General features: G+C 36.7%; 1 protein-coding gene across 10 annotated transcripts in view; it reads left to right on the forward strand.

Annotated features, from left to right (window-relative positions):
• Positions 1–20,916, forward strand: part of DLC1 (DLC1 Rho GTPase activating protein) — a 495,960-nt gene that overhangs the window by 385,328 nt on the left and 89,716 nt on the right. Inside the window, exons 6-8 of one of the 10 annotated variants that reach the window (XR_013352787.1) lie at positions 9,518–9,617; positions 11,611–11,669; positions 12,466–14,710. The exons of 7 other annotated variants lie outside the window; for them this stretch is intronic. Coding sequence is in view for 2 of the 3 variants with exons in the window: in XM_077848965.1 (XP_077705091.1) it covers positions 12,466–12,509 (44 nt within the window). In the remaining variant the exon portion in view is untranslated. Of the gene's footprint in view, positions 1–9,517; positions 9,618–11,610; positions 11,670–12,465; positions 14,711–20,916 lie in introns of those variants that run through there. 2 more of the 10 variants (XM_077848967.1, XM_077848965.1) reach the window with 2 other exon arrangements.

Consider the following 20,916-nt stretch of genomic DNA (forward strand, 5'->3'; position numbering starts at 1 on the left):
TAATCCCAAAACCATGCACTGAAGACATGGAAACTAATTGTACTAGCTTTTTAGAATGGAAACTGTGAATCTGAAACTGTTTTTAAAGATCTAATACTCTTTTACTGAAAAAAAGTGATTGATAAGTACTAAAAATTGTGTTTATCTTCACAATATTCTTTTGAAGACTGACTGAGAGAGAGAGACCGGGAAGAGCCTGATAACGAGAATCTTTAGCTGTGTTTCTAAATTCAGTCCTTCTCCGCCTAGAAACTCATAGGTGATAAGATATGAATAAGTTTCATGAAATTCATCTTAGTGCCCATACTTTAAGATTAAATCTTTTGAACTCTGCATGCAAATGTATATATAGCCTTATGAAAATTTAACTTTATCTTATATAGTTTGATACTTTAGAAAAATAATAACAAAACAGCTGAAAAGATATTGTGCACATGTGGGCTTGATTACTGACTTCTTCTCTAGTCAACCCATAATTTATAACTCACATGGGTAAAAATGAGGTGAAATTTGAATAAAAATGCTATGCTGAGTTAGAAAAAATACCAAATACTTTGCACTTTGAACCAAATAGCATATCAACTGATAATTTAACTTCTCAAAAGTCATAATACAGTGGATAAAATAATTTTGTGCACAAACTATATGTATATTAACATTCTTACACTACTAGTGGAAATGTAATCTGGTGCAGCTGCTCTGGAAAACAGTGTGCAGTTTCCTTGAAAAGTTAAAAATAGAGCCACTCTCGTCCCAGCAGTTGTACTACTAGGTATTTAAAAGATACAAATAAAGTGATCTGAAAGGGCACCTGCACCCCAGTTTTTATAGCAGCCCACAATGGCTAATGTCCACTATATATATATATATATATATATATATATATATATATATATATATAGAAACTCATAGGTGTGTGTGTGTATATATATATATATATATATATATCCACATATCACATATATGAAATATTACTCAGCCATCAAAAAGATGAAATCTTACCATCTTCAATGACCTGGATGGAAACTAGAAGGTATTATGCTAAGTGAAATAAGTCAGAGAAAGCCAGCTATCATGATTTTACTCATATGTGGAATTTAAGAAACAAAGGATCATAGGGGAAGGGAGGGAAAATAAAATAAGGCAAAATCAGAGAGGGAGCAAACCATAAGAGACTCTTAACTATAGGAAACAAACTGAGAGTTGTTGGAAGTGAGGGTGGTGGAAGGATGGGGTAACTGGGTGATGGACATTAGGGAGGTCATGTGAGCACTGGGTGTTATATACAATTGATGAATCCCTGAACTCTACCTCTGAAACTAATAATAACCTATGCGTTAATTAATTGAATTTAAATAAAATAAAATTTTTTAAAAAATTCATGTATCTCCAAAACAAGGTTTTTCAGCCTCTGCACTATGGACATTTGAGACCAGATCATTTGCATGGGGCCTGTCCTGTGCATTGTAGGATGTTAAGCAGCTTCACCAGCCTCTAGCAGCTACAGGTTAACAGTACCTTTCCCCATTGCAATGGCCTGAAAACATCTCTAGACCCTGCCAAATGCCCCCTGGGGGGCCAAAGTGTTTCTCTAAATCATTTACATGTAATTCTATACTAACATATAAAGCAAACATAAAAGATGTCTATTTTTAAGGTTGAGTTTTACTTTTTAGTAGTGGCCCCCTAAAAATTTTTGCTTTCCTTTAAATGTTACTAATAATTTTCAGAGACAGAATTGTGACAGATTATGCTTCAAATTGTCTTTTCAATCTTTGTTTAACAAGAGGTGGCATCCTGATTCAAACTTCAGTTTGTTTCAATCCTTGATTTAAAGGCATCATGAGAGAAAAAGATGTGCAAAACTTGATATTGACAAAATGCAACTTTTTAAATAAGTCATGATACAAAATTTACCATCCAGTCTAACAGTTATCCAGAGAGTTCTGCTGAAATTTTACTAATAAATCTCTCCCTTAATGTCTCAAATTCAAATAGGAAACTGCATTTTTATATTTTTAACATGTATGTTTTAAAATTACTGAAATTCTTCATTTACAAAAAACTGAGCTGGTGAGAAAAACCTGTATTAAGATGTTTAATGTTATTTATAGGAGTTTTAATAGGTGATACATACACATCATTTTCAATAACAAATTCATATAACAATGCACACATTTCTAAAATATTTTAAGAATGCTTTGTACATAACACAAGTTGTTGTTTGTCTTATAAAGCAGTTACTTCCTCATCTATTGTTCAAATGTCACCTTTATCTTGGTGAAACACATTATATATCGACTTTTGAAAAATGTATGCTCAGTTAACATAACAGTGACAGCTATTTTTCATCGCAGAAATGTCAGCAAATTTGAAATACTTGCTTTTTGTTAAAGAAAAATGAATAATTTATCTTCCAGTTCCAGGTTCTTTATGATGAGATAACCAATGAGTCTTTACACAGTAAATGGTTTTTCTGGTCACTCCCTACCTCGTTTCAAATACTGTAAAGTATTCGCAATAGTTTGTTAATTTTTAAATTAAAATATTAGAATATCAGTGTCAACCTGTAGTATTTTGTGCACTTTTGGCTTTGACTTTTTTGCAGCTTATCTATTAATTTTCCAATGTTGTCTCTATAAACATAGCCTAGAATTCTTTCTGTGGTTAAATGAATAGTTTTTCTGCAAAATATGATTTTTATTGAAAGAGTCATTTATTGAGAATATCACCTTATTGGTTTTTCTTTCCTTTAGTGACTCGTAATAAAAGTGGGAAGGTAGTCATTTATATTCCATTATTGAAACAAAATTTAGTAAATATTATAGTCTGCGACTTGTTAGAAACATCTACGCTTGGGATCCCTGGGTGGCACAGCGGTTTAGCGCCTGCCTTTGGCCCAGGGCACGATCCTGGAGACCTAGGATCAAATCCCACATCGGGCTCCCAGCGCATGGAGCCTGCTTCTCCCTCTGCCTGTGTCTCTGCCTCTCTCTCTGTGTGACTATCATAAATAAATAAATAAAAATTAAAAAAAAAAGAAACATCTACACTTTCATTTAACTATATCCACCAAACCTCTTATACTACATAATTTGTTAGAAAACTTGTTTTCTAATCTATAACGTCACCAGTGCTTTCTACTAAAGGAATGTATTGTGGCTTGACATACTGTTTTTCAAGAATTCTTTTAGCCATCTTTATCTTGGCATGAAGAACAAGTGTTTCCTTAATGTACCTGTAAGTCATAAGTGAAAGTTTTCAAGTGTGGCTTCTAAAATTTTAGCATTAAATGTTAGGTTAAGCACCATATAACCGTATGTTATGGAAAAAATCAAGACTATATTTTGGATGTGTCAGCTTAAAATTCTTGCTAAGCATGATGACTTTGTTCTGTCCTTATCTGATACTTCGAGGTACATTTGTCACGCAGATCAAGCTTCACTCTGAAAAATAGTGAATGTATATTAATATTTTCATAATCCTTATGATAATTTCATGGCAGAGGGGGAATGGAGGCGGCATTTTACCAAATCTGGTTAGACTGTCAACACATCAAGAGATCATACTAAGAGTTGAAGAAATATCAACTTCTTTCTCTTCACTATATATGAACTAATCAGCATTATGTTCAGTGAAATTTCTTTTCAAAATAATATATCTTTTAGATCCATTAAGTTTACCAGTGTTTATCCATTGGTAAATTGAAACTTATATGTATATTCTAAAAGCAAATGAGTACCAGAAACTGTCAACTCTTCCAATCCATGTAATTCACAATCCTCCCTCAGCTGACTTAGAGTGCTGTCACACATGACTTGTGGAATAAAGGTGTGAATCATTGTCAGTCTACATATTAAATATTAGCAATACTTAATTTCATTTTTCGTTAATAAAAAGATAAACTATAAATAGAGGTTTTCGTATTTTCTCCCTAGACCACAAAGGATCCTCTTGCATACTTGCTGGGATGTGAGATTGGGTCTTTCAGGCCTCTCTGCCTTAGAATGAGTACTAGAACTCTTAAGAGGTACAAATGATGTGTATTAGACCACACTGCAGACTGACATGATCTCTATTTTCCTTAAAACCTGCAGTGCAGTTTGTTTTTTCTAGTGTGACCACCCAATAATGCCATCTGGTCTATAACAGTTTCATTTTTACATGTGATCACAAAATGCTCCATTGCAAGACTGGCCAAATTCAGGCAGTACGATCAAAAAGGTACTAAGAAGCAAGCCAATTAGCATCATAGTTATGGTTACAGTGCAAAATACAAGGCAGGTGCCTGTACCATTAACCAATTGAAAAGCATTCTCTCCACTTAGTCATATGTAAAGGCAATGAAGGAATTTGACCACAAACATTCTCATAAAATTTTAAAAACAGTTCCCTGGCTGAGTTAATAAATGAATGGAATGGTTCAGAATTTCCAGCCAAAGTGTGACAAGTAATTGGTGAAATCAGCAAAATATCTAGTGACCATTTAAAAAAAATGTTATGTTTTCAGATGATTAAAGTGCAGCATTCTTTTGCCAGTGATTTATTTCATTTGTAAAGTATCCTACTCATAATGAAATGAAATAACTATGACTTTAGCTTAATAAAATATTTTATTGCTTTTAAAACCTGTGAGGAGATTATATATATATATATATATATATATATGAATATATATTTGTGTATATATATAGGAATGGGTAAAAGTGCTAAACTGAGCCTAAAACTGTCTACATCTCCAGTAATTTATTTCTGTGTAGAAAGTTGTTTGTTTTTGTTTTTTTTTTAATGTGGAATTTGAGCTTTACCTATATCAATACTAATCAACAGAATACTAAAGCTGTCTTTAAAGTCTGAGGGGAATAGTGTATTTAACCTAACCTATGCTAGGGGTTCTTATTACCTTGACCTTCAAATAACTGAAAGTAAGTGAGCTTTGTAAAGACATTCACTCATGTCAGAGGTTAGCACTACCCACAGGTTTTCTGTTTTCCAACCTCCCAGCCCACACAGACCCTATATGTTAGCACACACAGCAGAATGTGTTAGTACATGGGTCCATTTGTCCTAATCCTTGAAGTTCACTACACTGAATGTGGACTTTGGAATTATTTCTAGCTTTATGGCAATATATCCCTTAAAAGAATCACTTCCCCCTGAGCATTTTTGCGCCTCCAAGCCTCAAGACTCTTTTCAAAGCCATTCCCATGATAGGCATACTACAATGATTCTGTTGACCAAAAACACATCAAAGACCCAAGAAGTTAATAAGGCTTATGAGTATGTGCAAGGCTTGTTATGGAGTCTCGCTTTAGGGTAATAATAGCGTCAGGAAAATGAATCAGCACAAACCATTAACAACTCCCCCAGTGCAGAGTTTGGGTTTAAAATTCACACAAAATTACAGAGTTGTTTTCTTATCATGTTATTTCCCATCCATTCTCTTTTGTTTCCCAAAAGGTTTATTTCATGCAAGGGACAAGAGTCCTATCGCAAAGTTATTTTAAAAGGAATTTCCTCTTCTGCCCATAACCCTGAGGAACCCTTGCCTTAAAAAGTGAGAGCCCTTGTTGACAACTAGTACAGATGGAGGGGAAAGATATTCTTAGTGTAAAACTAGCAAAAAGAGAGGATGAGACCCCAGCCCACTCTATCAAGTCACTTTTGTTCACATACAGCTGACTCATCGTTGAGACAGGACTGTACACAACCTCCAGCTTTGTTCAGCTTCTTCTTTTTTAGAGAAAATTGAATCTTCATTTCACTTTCAGGACATGTCCAAAGTTAGAAATACAAATCCCCAACATAATTCCAAAATCGATGGAAGGAATCTAGACACTTATCCCCTTAACTTCCCTCCCTTGTTTATAATTTCATAGCAAATTTCCTATTCATTATCTTGGGTGAAGAGAGCCCAGGTATTGTTTGAAAAAAATAAATCATCCAAATGAAAATTTTATAAGAAGATGGTGATTATTGACACTGGATGCTAAGTTACCTTTAGTATCTTATAACCTAAAATGGAAACCATAGAAACCAGTAATTGTACAATATGTAAGTGGACACAACCTAAATACTATGATGTCAACACTGTCTTTGGTTTATAAAAGAGCAAAGAGGGATAAAGTGTGTGAGGTGAGTGTTCAGGAGAAGAGTAGAAGTGAATCTCACTTTCCTTATAATTTTTTATGAAAAAACTGACTCTAAAACTAAAATCTGAGGCTCTCCTTGAAAAGGAGGAGAAATGTATTAAAAGAGAGAAGCTTCTGTTTTGATAAGAGTAAAGTCATAGTCTGGAAAGTGAAACAAATGTTGGATGGACAGACAGACGGACAGATGGGTGGGTGGGTGGATGGATAAGGAGTGAAAAGAAGAACCCCAAAGAAAAGTGAAGGTGACAAGCTGGTTAGTAAATATAAATAAAAGAAGGAAGGTAACTTAAGATCTGGAGAATAAAGACACAGGTCATTTGGCCTGTGTTCAGGAATACTTCATATACAGCATTCAAGATGTATTTTAGGGAAACTATTAGAAACAAGTAGGTTAGTTGTATAGAAGTTAGACAAGAATGTTCAGAATATATTCTAGAGATTTTAGAAACTCTGAAAACCTCAGCGGCATAAATTGTTTTTCTTCTTAATTGCTGGACTACAATAGTATTTAAATAACTATAATGGTGACTGAATTTTAACCTAATATGTTAGGAATTAGAAATCTTTCTTCTTAGACACATTCTCAGGTCCTTGTCTTAGGGTCCTTGTCGTTGTTCTATATCATCTTCTTAAATTTACTTTCTTAATGAAGTAAGTTCTTGATTGGTTATTATCACAAGGCATAAAGTATTTATGAAGCACTTGTTTTTAGTCAAGATTTTATTTTGTTTTTTATCCGGGTTTTATATTGAGGTGGTCTTTACAATGTAAAACCTAATGAATATTTTTGTTTCATTTTTATTGTTTTACATGTGGAAGTTTCTTAACATAGCTTGACATTACATATTTTAATTTTTTTTTCATTTCAAGTTATTTCAAAAGAGAATGGCTGCTTTTGAACATTCTGAAATATAATTCTGAATGCTTCCTATAACCTTGAATGAAGTCCCAAATAAATCAGAAACAGGTTGTTTGGATTTTTTTCTTTTTTCTTTTTTTCCTTCAATTGTCAGTTCGCTTTATTATTTGAAGGGGAGTAGGGGGGAACAAAACTCAAAATAAAATCCCTACTTGTTTCATAATGACTATCCACATGAAACCCAATGTATTCAATCATCGGAATCAACTCCATCTGTCTTCTGTGCTCTGTGGTTATAGTTGAAACTATAAATGGAGAACCACAGCCAAACCTTGGTCTCATGGTCTGCACGGTGTCAAAATGGAAACCAATCTTGTAGACACTGTTCATGTCCAAAGCTTCACTGGGGAGAGAAAACACCAATGTTTCAGTCTACTTTCATTACAAATATGGATTCTAAAGCCAGACTACCGCAGTATGAATCACAGCTCTGCCACTCTTTAGCTGGGTGACTTCAAGCAAATTATATAACAATTCAGCACTTCCATTTCCTTATCTATAAATTGAGTAATTTGCAATTATTAATAATCTTGTAGGATTGTTACAGGAACTAAATGAATTGATACATCTGAATCTCTTAGAATATTGCCTGGCATGTTGTAAACACTTAAGTAAATGCAGGCTGTTAGGGCCATTGTTACTTTTCTTAAAATGTTATGTTTAATTGCCACAGTTTTAATAAACAAAAACATAGTGATACTTGTTATAGTTAACAAAATTGAGCGTCATAGCATACTACAAAGAGTGGTGCTTTAGAATGGAAAGAGCATGAGCTGGAGACAGAAGACTCAGCTTCAAGTTCAGCCTCTAACACCAATCAGCTCCATGGTTTGCTTTTTTACCCATTTCTCTGAACTCTATGTTATCGTTCATAAATACATAGAAATAACATCCTCCCTTCCCTGTCTTGTGACATATATAAAGATAATTTTAATGTAAAATAAGAATTTTTTAATATAAAATAAGAATGATTTAATAAAAGTATATACACAATTGAATGAGAACAAAGAGAAGGCACTAAAAAGTCTGGACTAGTGGAGCAGGAAGAAATGATCCCTAAGAGAAGTGAAATTTCAATGGTGGTTCTAAGGAATGAACAGAAATGTACTAGTCACTGTATTCAATGGCATTTTAAAAAAAAAAGTCATGTTTGGAAATCAGTGATTAGGATGAGTTTATATGTGAAAGTCCATTCAAAGCTACAAATCGCTATTAGTGGTAAATGCTGCTTGAACTTCATGTTCTAAATACCAGGCCAAGGAGTTGCAGCTTTATCTGAGTTCCTGATATATTGGGAGAGGTAACCTCTAGAACCAAAGCAACAACTCCACTTTGCCTTTCTAAACGGTGCAATTCAAAACAAACGGCCAACCTATTGAACGTGAGAATTACTGGTGTCAATTTAGTGTGAATGGGATTTTTTTTGCTTTATCCCTTTGCCAACACTATTTTAAAAATTGTTTATTAGCTCAGACCATGTTCCAGATTTTGAATCTCTTCTAGGACTTACATTAGTTTCCAGAAGATCTTTTATTTTGAGATCTTTTTTCTTAAATCTCACCTCCTTTTTTAAAAACATAAATCAATGACTTAAATACCTACTAATTAGGGACTCTGATCCACTTATGACAGCTACTATTAGCAAACTGTGTTGATATAATTACATCCAAAAGCAAGTAAGTTGGACACTTTTAGTTAGATTTCTTGAAGCTTTCTGAAATGTTGAAAATGGCTTAATGACACATCACTCTCTTTACTCCACTAGAGATTCCACCTAGACCCTAGGTTAGAAACTATTCCCAGAATTAGATAAAAACGTCTGAAATAAGTAAGGACAGGAACTGAAATACTTCATGGGTACTCATTATTCAAAAAAAAAAAAAACAAAAAAAAAACTACTGAGTATATGTCATAGACCAGGTAGTTTGCAAGGAGATGTAAAGAAAGACCAATTAGAGAAAAAATAAATTGGAGGATATTCTGGACTGGTTTTTAAGTACTCTGAAGTAGTGAAATCAAATTAAAGTCCCACCTGTGCCCCCTCTCCCAAACATCCCCACCGCTAGAAATATTCCCAGCTCATTTCAAGCCATGATTATAGGTGACTTCACCTAAAGAAGTACTTACGGAGGGACGCCTGGGTGGCTCAGTGGTTGAGCGTCTGCCTTGGGCTCAGGTCATGATACTGGGGTCCTGGAATCAAGTCCTCCATTGGGCTCCCTGTGGGGAGCCTGCTTCTCCCTCTGCCCATGTCTCTGCCTCTCTCTCTGTGTCTCGCATGAATAAATAAAATCTTAAAAAAATAAGAAGTACTTAAGGATATTTTGATATTAGGTATACAACATAGTATACCGTGACTGTGAAATAGGGAGAAGTTCTCTTAGCCTCACATAATCAGCACAAATTATCACAGGATTGCTGAAGAATAGTTTCTTTCTGTTTTCAGAGAAAATATAAAAGCTGAAAGAAACTGTAAGAGTGGTATCTGCTGAAAATTAAGAATCGTAGAACCACAGAATCACAGGATGGGAGGAAGCATAAACATGGTAAGCCTGTAGGATACAGCCCATTGTAAGCCTGTAGGATACAGTCGATAAATGAATAGTCATCTATCCCCTAAATAATGGCCTGTGAATCAGCACTAATGGACAACACAGCTTACAGTGGTGGCTGTTGAAATGAGAAAAACCAGGGCAATAGAGTAAAGCTTGGTATTTTGTTTGAGAGGAGAGAGCAATTATTTTAATACAGAAAAATATAAAAGAATAATATAACAAACATCCTTGCATCCTGCATCCAGAATTGACAAATACAGACATTTTATTTTATTTGTGCTATTGTTTTATTACATAAAGAAATAAAATATTGAGGACAAAATTGTCCTTCTCAACACCACTCCAGTCCCTTTCACCTCTCTGCATCCAGAGGCAACCATGCTCATGAGTTGATATTTCTTCTTCCATCGGTGTACGTGCGTGGATGTATCGATTGCATGTTTTAAATTACACAAATGATATCTCTTTCATAGAACTGAATTTATTTACTATTCAAGAACTATCTGTTCTTACAGTATTTTCTATTCTTAGCTTTTTTAAAAAGATATTTATTTATGTATTCATTCATTCAAGAGAGACATCATGAAAGAGGCAGAGACACAGGCAGAGGGAGAAGCAGGCTCCCTGCGGGGAGCCCACTGCGGGACTCGATCCCAGAATCCCGGGATCATGACCTGAGTCACAGGCAGACTACACTCCAGCACTGAGCCACCCAGGTGCCCCCATTCTTCTTAGCTTAAAACATTTTTTTATTTCAGGGGATCCCTGGGTGGCGCAGCGGTTTAGCGCCTGCCTTTGGCCCAGGGCGTGATCCTGGAGACCCGGGATCGAATCCCACATCAGGCTTCCGGTGCATGAAGCCTGCTTCTCCCTCTGCCTGTGTCTCTGCCTCTCTCTCTCTCTCTCTCTGTGACTATCATACATAAATAAATAAAAAAAAAATTAAAAAAAACATTTTTTTATTTCATTAAATGGTGCCAATTAATATAACTGGCAAACTTGAAAAGCTATAGCCTGTGTTTCTACAATGATCCTTTGCTTTTATTTATTTATTTGTTTGTTTGTTTATTTTATTATCTCTGAAACCTAGAAGAATGGGAATGAAATCACAGTATACCTGCCACATGGCCCACAAGCATCCACTGGGACATCTCTAGGGAAGGGCACATCACTTGGTACCGTGGTGTCATATCTAAGGAGCTGTTAGAAAATAGTCCCCTGAGTGGGTCTGAAATCTGTCTCCATGTGTCTTCTATTCTATGCTTTGCATCGTATACTTTGAAGTCCCACAAGGAAAAACAAGTTTAATTCTTCTTCTTCACAAATGTCCTACCACTAGAGAGAGAAATCATAGATTTTCTCTGAATCTTCTTTCCTACAAAGTTGAGTATCCTTATTTCCATCAACTATTCTTCACAGAACATGGTTCCAGTAATAACAAGCTGCATTCATAGTCACTTCAGCTGGGTTGTTCACCATTGATAGGAACTGTTTATTTATATATAAAGGCTCAAAACTGCCACTGCAGCTGTTGCTACTTGTACAAACATGTTTGACGAGGCAACTCATCTGCTTTTGATCTTGAAACACAATGACTGCCATCCCAAGTTGCTGACAAAATTTGTTAGTCGACTTCAATGGGTAGCCCAAGGTATCCAGGTAACTCCAAAACTACTCTGCAAATTGGTGATAAGTTTGGGATTAGAACCCAAAAACTTTGAGGTTCTAGCTATTTCTACCCCCATGTTAAAATATTATGATATCAGCTCTGGCCAAACGAATGAGAAATTGCTGTACCAAAGGGGAAAACCACACTCGGTGCTTTTCTCAGTGTGTGTGCACCAGGTTTTTTTAAGGAAAGGTTGATTTCCCTCGGTTTACTTTCTTATCCGTAACAAAACAGGATAATTCAAGTGTACAATGCCCCTTCAAGTTGACCATGAAGGGGATAAAATTCATCGTTTCTTTTTAATCCCCAAAACAGAGTCCTTGTGCTTTTGCCAGCACTGACCGGCCTCTGCCTGTGACAGCCTTCCAGATCAGGTGTGTTGATTCAGACTCAAAACAGCATTTGCAAACGTTTTTGGAACATATCCAGTCGCAGCATACACAGCTCACCAGGGCCTGCTTTTACTCCAGTCCTGATGTCTGATGCCATCAGGAAAAGCATTCTTCACAAAAATGTAAGGTATTATTTTCATATAATATTCCAAGGAGATCAGTAATGATATGTGCAAAGGGCGAGAGATGATTCATGACTGCCCACTCAGCTCCCAAGGAAGTTTCTGAGGCTGATGAATCATTCCGCACGGCAATTGGCACGAGGGCCTTGGAAGCTATTCTGATGGCAAAAGCAGCACTCTCACTTTCCTGAGGATGGTGATGGATGTCCCCCCGCCCCCACTCTGGGGACCTGGGTTCCCTGGAAAAATATGGCATTTGATAAATATTTTGAACCCAAATATGTTTTCTTACTGAGAGAGTAATTGTGCATTTCCCTGTGGGAAGCTCTTTTCAAAAGTTTACTCATATTCTGAGACCAAGTGTCAGCCACTCTCTGTCACCCACTCTCCAATGAATTGCTATAGTATATTTAGTGCACATTTAAGCTGGCACAAAAAATACCAACAAGAAGCATGGTTTTCTGAAGCTGTGTATCAAGCATGTTTGTGGACTTTTTAGGGGGCACAGATATTCTCTACAGATGACCAAAATAGATGTTCATTTCCTTCAGCGTCTTACTTAAAATGGATTGTTGGTTGAAATCCAGTGCGTGCTGGCAGATTTCCACCTCCCAGGGTGCACCATAGTAATTACAACTTGTTGGCATTCTTTTCAGCAATTTCAGAAGGGATACCAAGAATTGAGCACGCAAGAGGTTGAATCATCCTTTCATCCCTTGAATGTACTCACTTCCTTTGGTTCTGGCCAAAGCTTTTTGGAAGATACTCCGGTGAACTTCCGTTGCTGGTGTAAAGTAAGCAGTAGAAAAACAGAAGGCAACAACCAGGAATGGGTGGCAACAGCAGAAACAAGGATCAGTACCTCTGACCCACTGGCCAGAGGGAGCCAGGGACTCCAGCCATCACCATTGTGATGCTGTTTCTGTCTGGTTAGTGCAGTAGGCAGGTCAGCTTTTAACTTTGAAAGTATGTGGGGGTTTTTTAAGCTTTTTTTTTTTATACCATCCTACAGCCCTGAATGGGAACTCCCCTCTCCTAATTCCAAAAAGATTATTCAAGAAATGTTAAGTTTGGTGTTCAAGTTTGATAAAAGATACTGTCCCTGATAATCTTCAAAGGATTCACTTAGTGAGGGCAAAAAGATATTATCTGTAGAAAGAGCACAAGTAATACTACATGGTAATAATATAAGAGCCGTCATACAGAGACTCATATTCACTTGCCAGATGAATGTGAGTCCGTGAGAGTTCGTGTGCCTCGAGCCCCAGAGGTTTCTCCACAAGGAAGATCTCAAGAAGGAGGGAAGGCTGGATTGGGTTGGATTGAAACAGCCAGAGAGCAAGAGGGTGCTATTGAGCAGGGGATGAGACAGTCTCTCGACAAAAGTTTTATCAAGAGGCTAATTGTATTTGTTGCTCTGGCTGTCCTAACAAAGGCTAGGTGGCTTGAACAATAGAAGTTTATTTTCTCATGGTTCTGGAGGCTAGAAATCCAAGATCAAGGTGTCAGCAGTGTTGCTTCTCCCAAGGTCTCTCTCCTTGGCTGCAGCCTCCTTCTTACTGCTTTGTCCTCATGTGGTCTTGCCTCCATCTACTTGTGCCCTTGGAATCTCCTTCTCTTTGCACAAGGACACCAATCAAATGAATTAGGACCAACGCTAATAACTTAATTTTAACTCACCTCTTTAAAGACCTCCTCTCCAAATATGATACCATTCTGAGGTAGGAGGGGATAGGACTTCAACATATGAATTTGGGGAGACACAATTAACCCTGAACACTAATGAAACTCACATTTCGGAGACCCTAACTTAGATGGGCCTTTGTGTCAGGAGTTGTGTTGTTCAAGGCAGGTAGGAGAAGCTACACTGGAATCACTTCTATGTTAATGTGTCCAGTAAATTGCCAAGAGATATCAAAAGAGAAAAACCTGAATCGTCAAATCTCCAGTAATTCCTTTTCATATCCTCTCTCATGAATGAATTGATATTCATTTTCACACATAACTTTGTATATTAGTTGCTGGTGCTTAAAGGGGGCATCACCCAAAATTGTGTAACATTAGGTTTCGCAGAACCTGAGTCCAGTCTTTGGATATAAAATACACACCAGATTTCAGAAACTCATTATGAGATAAACAATGTAAAATCTCTCATTATTGATCTTTATATTGATTACCTATTGAGATGATGATATTTTTGGATATGCTGGGTTAAATAAGCTACATTATTAAAATGAATTTCACCTGTTTCTTTTTTAAAGTGGCTACTAGGAAATTTAAAATAAAGAAGTGGCGGGCAACCCTGTCAGGACCCCTCTCACTTCTAAGAGTTTTCTCTGTGTCTTTACTCAATAAACTTCTGTCCCTTTAAAAAATAATGAAAATAAAAAATAAAATAAAAAAGTGACTATGTCATATTTTTATTGGGCAGCCATGGCTGTCTCATAACACACCTGTTCTGAGCCAGATGCTTCTCTGATGCCTTGCTGAAGCCTAGAGCTTGTAGGGAAGAAAAGACCAAGAGCCCTACCTTCTTCTTCTTCTTCTTCTATTTTTCCTTAATGAAAGTATAGTCAACACACAGTGTTACAATAGTTTCAGGTGTACCACATAGTGATTCCACAAGTTTATACCTTTGATTGTGCTCACCAGTAATCCTATCTTCTTTTGCCTTTATGCTAATTGCCTTCTTAATTTGGATCTGACTGTATTTTTACCTAATTATCATTGCATTTAGTGATGAGGGCCTGAGTATCATCGCTAGAAATCCTTGTGTCAAATAGACTTTTTCTGTCTTGGCTGGAATTCCAACGATGTTGGTGCTAATAGAAGAGTATTTTGAATTTGAAACAAATGACTAATAAACAAGTGTATCTGTATATAACCTCACAGGAAGAAACTATTTTAACCTCTATTGTTGAATAGCTCTTACATAAGAGTCATTCACAGAGAGCCAAAATGCTTACAATTATTTTATCATGGAAAAATTTTATGCTGTAGAAGTGACTTTGGTGAGTTGAAGTCTAATGCACATTAAAGATCTTTAAATAATTTGAGAAGAGTCTTGTCCAAGGGAGCAGTTCCTTTTTTAATATTTCATAAAAATATACATTTCATAAAAATCTATAAAAAGTAACAAAATGAACACCCTTACCACCCAACTTAAGAAATTAAGTGTCTCCAATACTTTAGGAAGTCCCTCCCATTTCCCAGAGTAACCGCTGGTCAAAATTTTATGCTTATCATTATTTTCCTTTTAGTAGGAATTTTACTACCAAAGGAGCTGTTTAAAAAGCTGGTTTAGCCATTTAAAACTGCCTCTGTGGTATGGGCCTGCTGAAAATACTTATCCTGGATTTTATATAGCAACGTAAACTCCCAAAGCAACTGTTCTATTTTTACGAATATTTTTCCATTAAGGAGAAAGAGGTGGAGGGAAGGAGGGCAAGAATAAAAAAATATTAACTTATGTGATTGTGCTTTTATATAAGAAAGTGCCACCACAGAGAGAAATGCAATTATTCAGGCTGGAGCTGGAGGGTTGAAGGGCCAAGAAAACACTGGTGAGCCGCCACTGGAAATTGCATCAAAAAGTCTGGCACATAATAAATATTCCACAAATGTTAGTGGCTCTCCTGAAGAGGGAGCAACGTTGAATGCTTCCAATATTCCCAGGTGATTATGATTAATTTCCTTACCCCTACTCTCCTAATGGTAGAAGTCAAGAATCTCCCTAGCTTCAGCTTATTTCCCAAATACTATGTTCATTCTTACATAATGTAAAATTTAATATTTATGTAAGTGTTGGTTAACTGACTTTCTCTGTATCTCCTCTGTATCATCTATGTGGTCCTCTGCCATCCTTCTATCCATCTTGGAATGCATACTCAAACAATTGTAGAGTGTTTTTCTTCCGCAGCTCACCTCAACAAATATTAATGACCACCTACTCTTTGCCAGATGCTATATTAAACTTGCAAGACAGAATGATGAATATGACATGATCCCAGCTCCAAGAACTTATATTCTAGTGAGAAAAGCAGAGAGGTTAAAGAGACTTTTTCACTCCACAGATATTTATTGAGTACCTAGTAGGTGCCAAATGCTCTTGGGTTCCAGGGACACATCAGTGACTGAAACAGACAAACTTTCTGCTGTCATGGAGCTTGCATTCTAGTGATGAGAGGTAAACAATCAAGAAAATAAAGAAGTAAATTATATGTTGTGTATACATTATTCTGTTAGAAGTCAGGAAGTGCTGGGGTGAAAAAATAAAGCAGAGAAGGGGACCACTGTAGAGGTGTTGAGGGGAAGAGTAACGTGAGTGACATTTGGAATCAGGTGTTCAGGGAAAGAGTCTCTGAGAAGGTGACACTTAAGCAGAGACATGAAGAGTAAGGCAGCAGCCATAGGGCTCTCTGGGGGAAGAGCTTTCCAAGCAGAGAAAACAGCAAGTACAAAGGTCATGAAGTGAAAGCAAGCTGTGGGTCCCTTCCCCCCGACCCCACCCAGATTCCTTTTAAAGAAACATCAAAGTGGCCAGTACAGGAACAGGAGAGAGTAAGGGAAAGGTCATAGAAGAAAAGGTCAGAGAGGTGACAGAAGGAAGGGCACGGTAAGCTACCGAAAGGACTTTGATTTTTATTCTAAGTAGAATAGAAAGCCAGCAGAGGGTTATCGGAGGAGTGATGTTAGTTGACTTAAGTTTTAATAGGATCCATCTGACTGCTGCACCAATAATGACTCCAAAGGGACAAGGGTGGAGGTAAGGAAACTAGGAAGCTATTGGAATAATCCAGGCTAGAGATGACATTGGCTTAGACCAGGTTCAGAGCAATGGAGGTGATGACAACCGGTTCACTTGTGGGTAGATTCTGAAGATTGAGCCAACAAGATTTGCTAATATTGAGTCTGGCACCTGAGAGAAAGACAGGAGGCAGGAAGGATTGACTACAAGATACTTTTTAAAAATGGAGTTGTCAGGAACCAAGATGGACAAGACCAAGGGAAAAAATAGGTTTTGAGTGGGAGATCAGGAATTTTTTGGTTCAGTCATTAAGTTTTAAATGCCTATTTGACAGGTAGAATTCAGGGAAGAAGTTTGAAATAGAAATATGAATTTGAGCGTTATTAGCATATGGATGGTATCAAGGCCATTGCTAGATGAGCTCACCAAAGAGAGAGTTTAATAGGAAAAGATGTCAAAGGTGTCTGAGCCATTGGGCACTCCAACATTAAAAGTCTGGGGGACAGTAAAACCCAGCAAGAGACTGGAAGGTCATGGCAAATGAGATAAGAGGAAAACCAGGAAGCATACAACTGAACATCAAACAATACAGGTTTGGTGCACCAACCCCTTCATAGTTGAAAATCCAAGTAGAACTTTTGACTCCCCAAACACTTAACCCCCAACAGCTTACTGTTGACTGGAAGCCTTGACAATAACAGAAACAGTTGATAAACATGTATTTTGTATGTTATATGTATTATATACTGAATTCTTATGAGAAAGCATGCTACAGAAAAGAAAATGTTATTAAAGCCATAAGGAAGAAGAAACATATTTATAGTACTGTTCTGTATTTATCAAAAAAAAAAGTCCGTACATAAGTGAACTCATGTAGTTCAAACCTGTGTTGTTCAAGGGTCAACTGTAGGGCTCTGGAATCCAAAAGAAACGAGTTTTTCAAAGATGACTGAACATGATTAAGTTATCAAATAATGCTAACAAGTCAAGAAGATGAAGCCATGAGAAATCACCATTGGATTTGAGTGACTCCAGATGAGCACTTCTGGGGAATGGTAAAAAGGAGAGCCTCACTGGAGGGGATGCAAAGGAAAAAGGGAAAAGTGGAATTGAAGACAGTGTAGGGTAGAAGACTCTCACAGTTTCACAGTAAAAAGGAACAAATAGATGAATGGAAACACCTAGAAAGGGAGGTGGGCTCAAGAGAGGGAAGTGGATTCAAGAAAAAAATTTGGTGATGCAGGAGGAAAAGGGGAGAATTTCTGGAGTCCTTAAGTGGGCAGGAGAAGGTGGGAGTTAGTCTTTGCTTACCCTTAGATGACTGCGTAAATGAAATTAAGGACAACTTGGCAAATAAGCACATGATGAAAGAGATAAAGATGGTAGGAAATTATCAAGCTGAAGTGTTTCCCTCTCTCTGCTCCACTCCTCCACCCCCAAAAAAAACACCCATTTTTATTTACATCTTCCCTTTTAAAACTTCCTTTTGTTCCCATTAATTATTTGAGCCACTATGAAATCCCATACCAGACATTAATAGATGCATATTTCAGCTAAAATAGAAACTCACTGCTGATAAACTGAAAATATATATGTATTTTCAATAGCAAAATGAAAAGGAGCTATCAGTGCATAATAAGGAGAAATTTTGAACAAGAAAATAAAAATTCTTATCTGTATTTTATGTCTGATAGTAAAAGTTTGGATTTGCCGATATGGGTGGGCATTTTCAGTGTTTAAATGCAACAGATGTTCCATGTTCATAAAATTAATTTCATGTAATTGGGTTTTAGTAGGATTCTTAATGAGATGCTGGTCAATACAGGACAATACAAGCCTGTTAAGAACTGAGATGAGTTGCACAATGGATAAAGGTGGTATAACTGGTGTTTATATGTAAATGAGTTGATTTAGTGACCAATCCTACAACATTCGCTTTAGAAACCTCTCTAACTCAACTTGATGATTCTCAGTGAATGAATTGTGCTCTTTCTACTCACGGTGTACTAGACAAAGACTCCCAAAAGTGCTTAGTTTGGGGCTCACAATTATAATAGTTAACCTTTACTGAGGCACTTAGCCACATGGTATGTCTGTGGGAGGTAGATTGTTTTTAACATTTTAAAGTGAGAGTCCCTGAGTTTAAATAATGAGTCTAAGATTACACCCTTGTGGAAATTCCTGGGACCCTCTACCATAGAACATAGGCTATGGCTACAAAAACGAAAGCCTTGAAAATCAAAGGTGACACCGATTTAAATTCTGAAAGCCACATAAAATCTTTTCAGTGTAGTCATGTTGAAGAATAATTTAAAAGGCAGGCCTACTATTGCACATTTGGAAAACAGCAAAGCATTTACTTAATCTTCTGTGGTCATTGAAGAATTTTCAAATTTACTTTATGTTTCCTCTGTAAACTTAAAGCAAAGCGATAAAAGCTATTTTCCTTTAGGTATATAGTTTAAACTCTTGCATCTAACAACAATTTATTATTAAAGAATTCTGTAGGGAGAGATGATGCCAAAGAGAGAGGGAAAATATAAGAATTAATTATCAAAGTGCTCCTTCTGGTTCTTTTTATCCAAAATAATTCAATGAATTCTATTGGTGATGAGGTCATTATTTAGGAATAAAGCTGGGTAGCTGGATCGATGGATGGATGGATGATTAATAGATATATATTTAAATATTTCTTAAGTGAAAAACTTTAAGAAAATGCTCAGTTTATGTGCATTTTGCTATACCCCTTTTCAGGCTAATTCCTTCTTTAATTTACAATTCATCTGTTATCTGTTCTAAAGCTGTTCAAGACTCCAGAGTCTTATTGTGCGAAAGCATGATCTTTCATGCAAAATAATAAGGAACTAAACAAATAGTTAAGAAGCGTGTTCTGTGAAGAAGAAAATGAATTTGTATCCTGAGCTCTGCTTCCACAGATTTGTTCATCTACTGCCTCCCTTGCTTCCATGGATTCTGACATTCATAAATAAGTAATAAATTCTTGACAGGACCGTGTCAATAAAATGAGTAATCTGGTCATGCCTAAAGCAAATGTCAATTTTGGCAAGGTTCCTTTACCTGAATTATTTATTGATTTATGGCATTGGTCTGTGCATTTCTTAAGTAGAGCATCAGAAACACAACCAACACAAGCAAAGCATACCCTCCTCCCGTCTGTCCCTCTGGCACAGACTCTGTGATACCTTATTTGTTTATATCATATGCATTTTGCTGGAGTTTAATTATAAATCTTATTTAAAAATACAGAGCAAAAAAAATAAAATAAATAAAAAATAAAAATACAGAGCAACAAACCCAAAGCTTATGCTTAGGTTTGATTTTTAATAATGTCTGGCTTTCAAAGGCTACAAATCTAGAGTACAAAAGGCAACCTAATATTTATTTTGTATCTGGTATGTATAAGCCACTGTGCTCTGTGACACAGAAAAGATGCTTGCCCCAAGGAGCTAACAATCTAATGGATAAGATAGGTACATAAACAATGAATTAAAACTTCATAAGTAAAGGATTCAGTGCTGTAACAGAGGTACCAACAAAGCACCATGAAAATGCAGAGCTGAGACACCTGGGTGGCTCAGTCGGTTAAGCATCTGCCTACAGCTCAGGTCCTAATCTCAAGGTCCTGGGATCGAGCCCCATGTTGGGCTCTCTGCTCAGCGGGGACTCTGCTTCTTCTCTCCTTCTGTTCTTGCATTCTCTCTCTCTCTCTCAAATAAATAAATAAAATCCTTTAAAAAAAATGGGAAATGCAGAGCAACAATGAGCTTGGACTAAACACAATAGATAGGCCTTAGGAAAGACATATCCTTTAGTGGGCACCTTGAACTATGAATTAAGGAAGTAAAGAAATGTCTGTAAACACACAATCTGCATTTGATAAGTACACGGATTACTAATAACCTAAATGAGTTCACCACAAACTCAAGGTTTACCTCTGGGGCTGCCACTGATACTTAGTAACCAATAGCAAATCTAGTATCACCAAGCCAGTGATGTGTTCATGTTTTAAACGGAATCACCTGGGTGGCGCAGCGGTTTGGCGCCTGCCTTTGGCCCAGGCGTGATCCTGGAGACCCGGGATCGAGTCCCATGTCGGGCTCCCGGTGCATGGAGCCTGTTTCTCCCTCTGCCTGTGTCTCTGTCTCTCTCTCTCTCTGTGACTATCATAAGTAAATTAAAAAAAAAAAAAATTTAAAAAAAAGTAAATGGAATCAAACCATGTAGGGACACCAAGCATGTGTGCTGAGTAATTGACTTTTTAACTTATTAATAAAGAACAATATACATGCAGAAAAGTGCTTAAGTGTAAAGCTTGGCAACTTTTAAAAACTGAACATAC

The sequence above is a fragment of the Canis aureus genome, chromosome 15 (genome assembly GCF_053574225.1).
Source record: "Canis aureus isolate CA01 chromosome 15, VMU_Caureus_v.1.0, whole genome shotgun sequence".
NCBI lineage: Eukaryota > Metazoa > Chordata > Mammalia > Carnivora > Canidae > Canis > Canis aureus.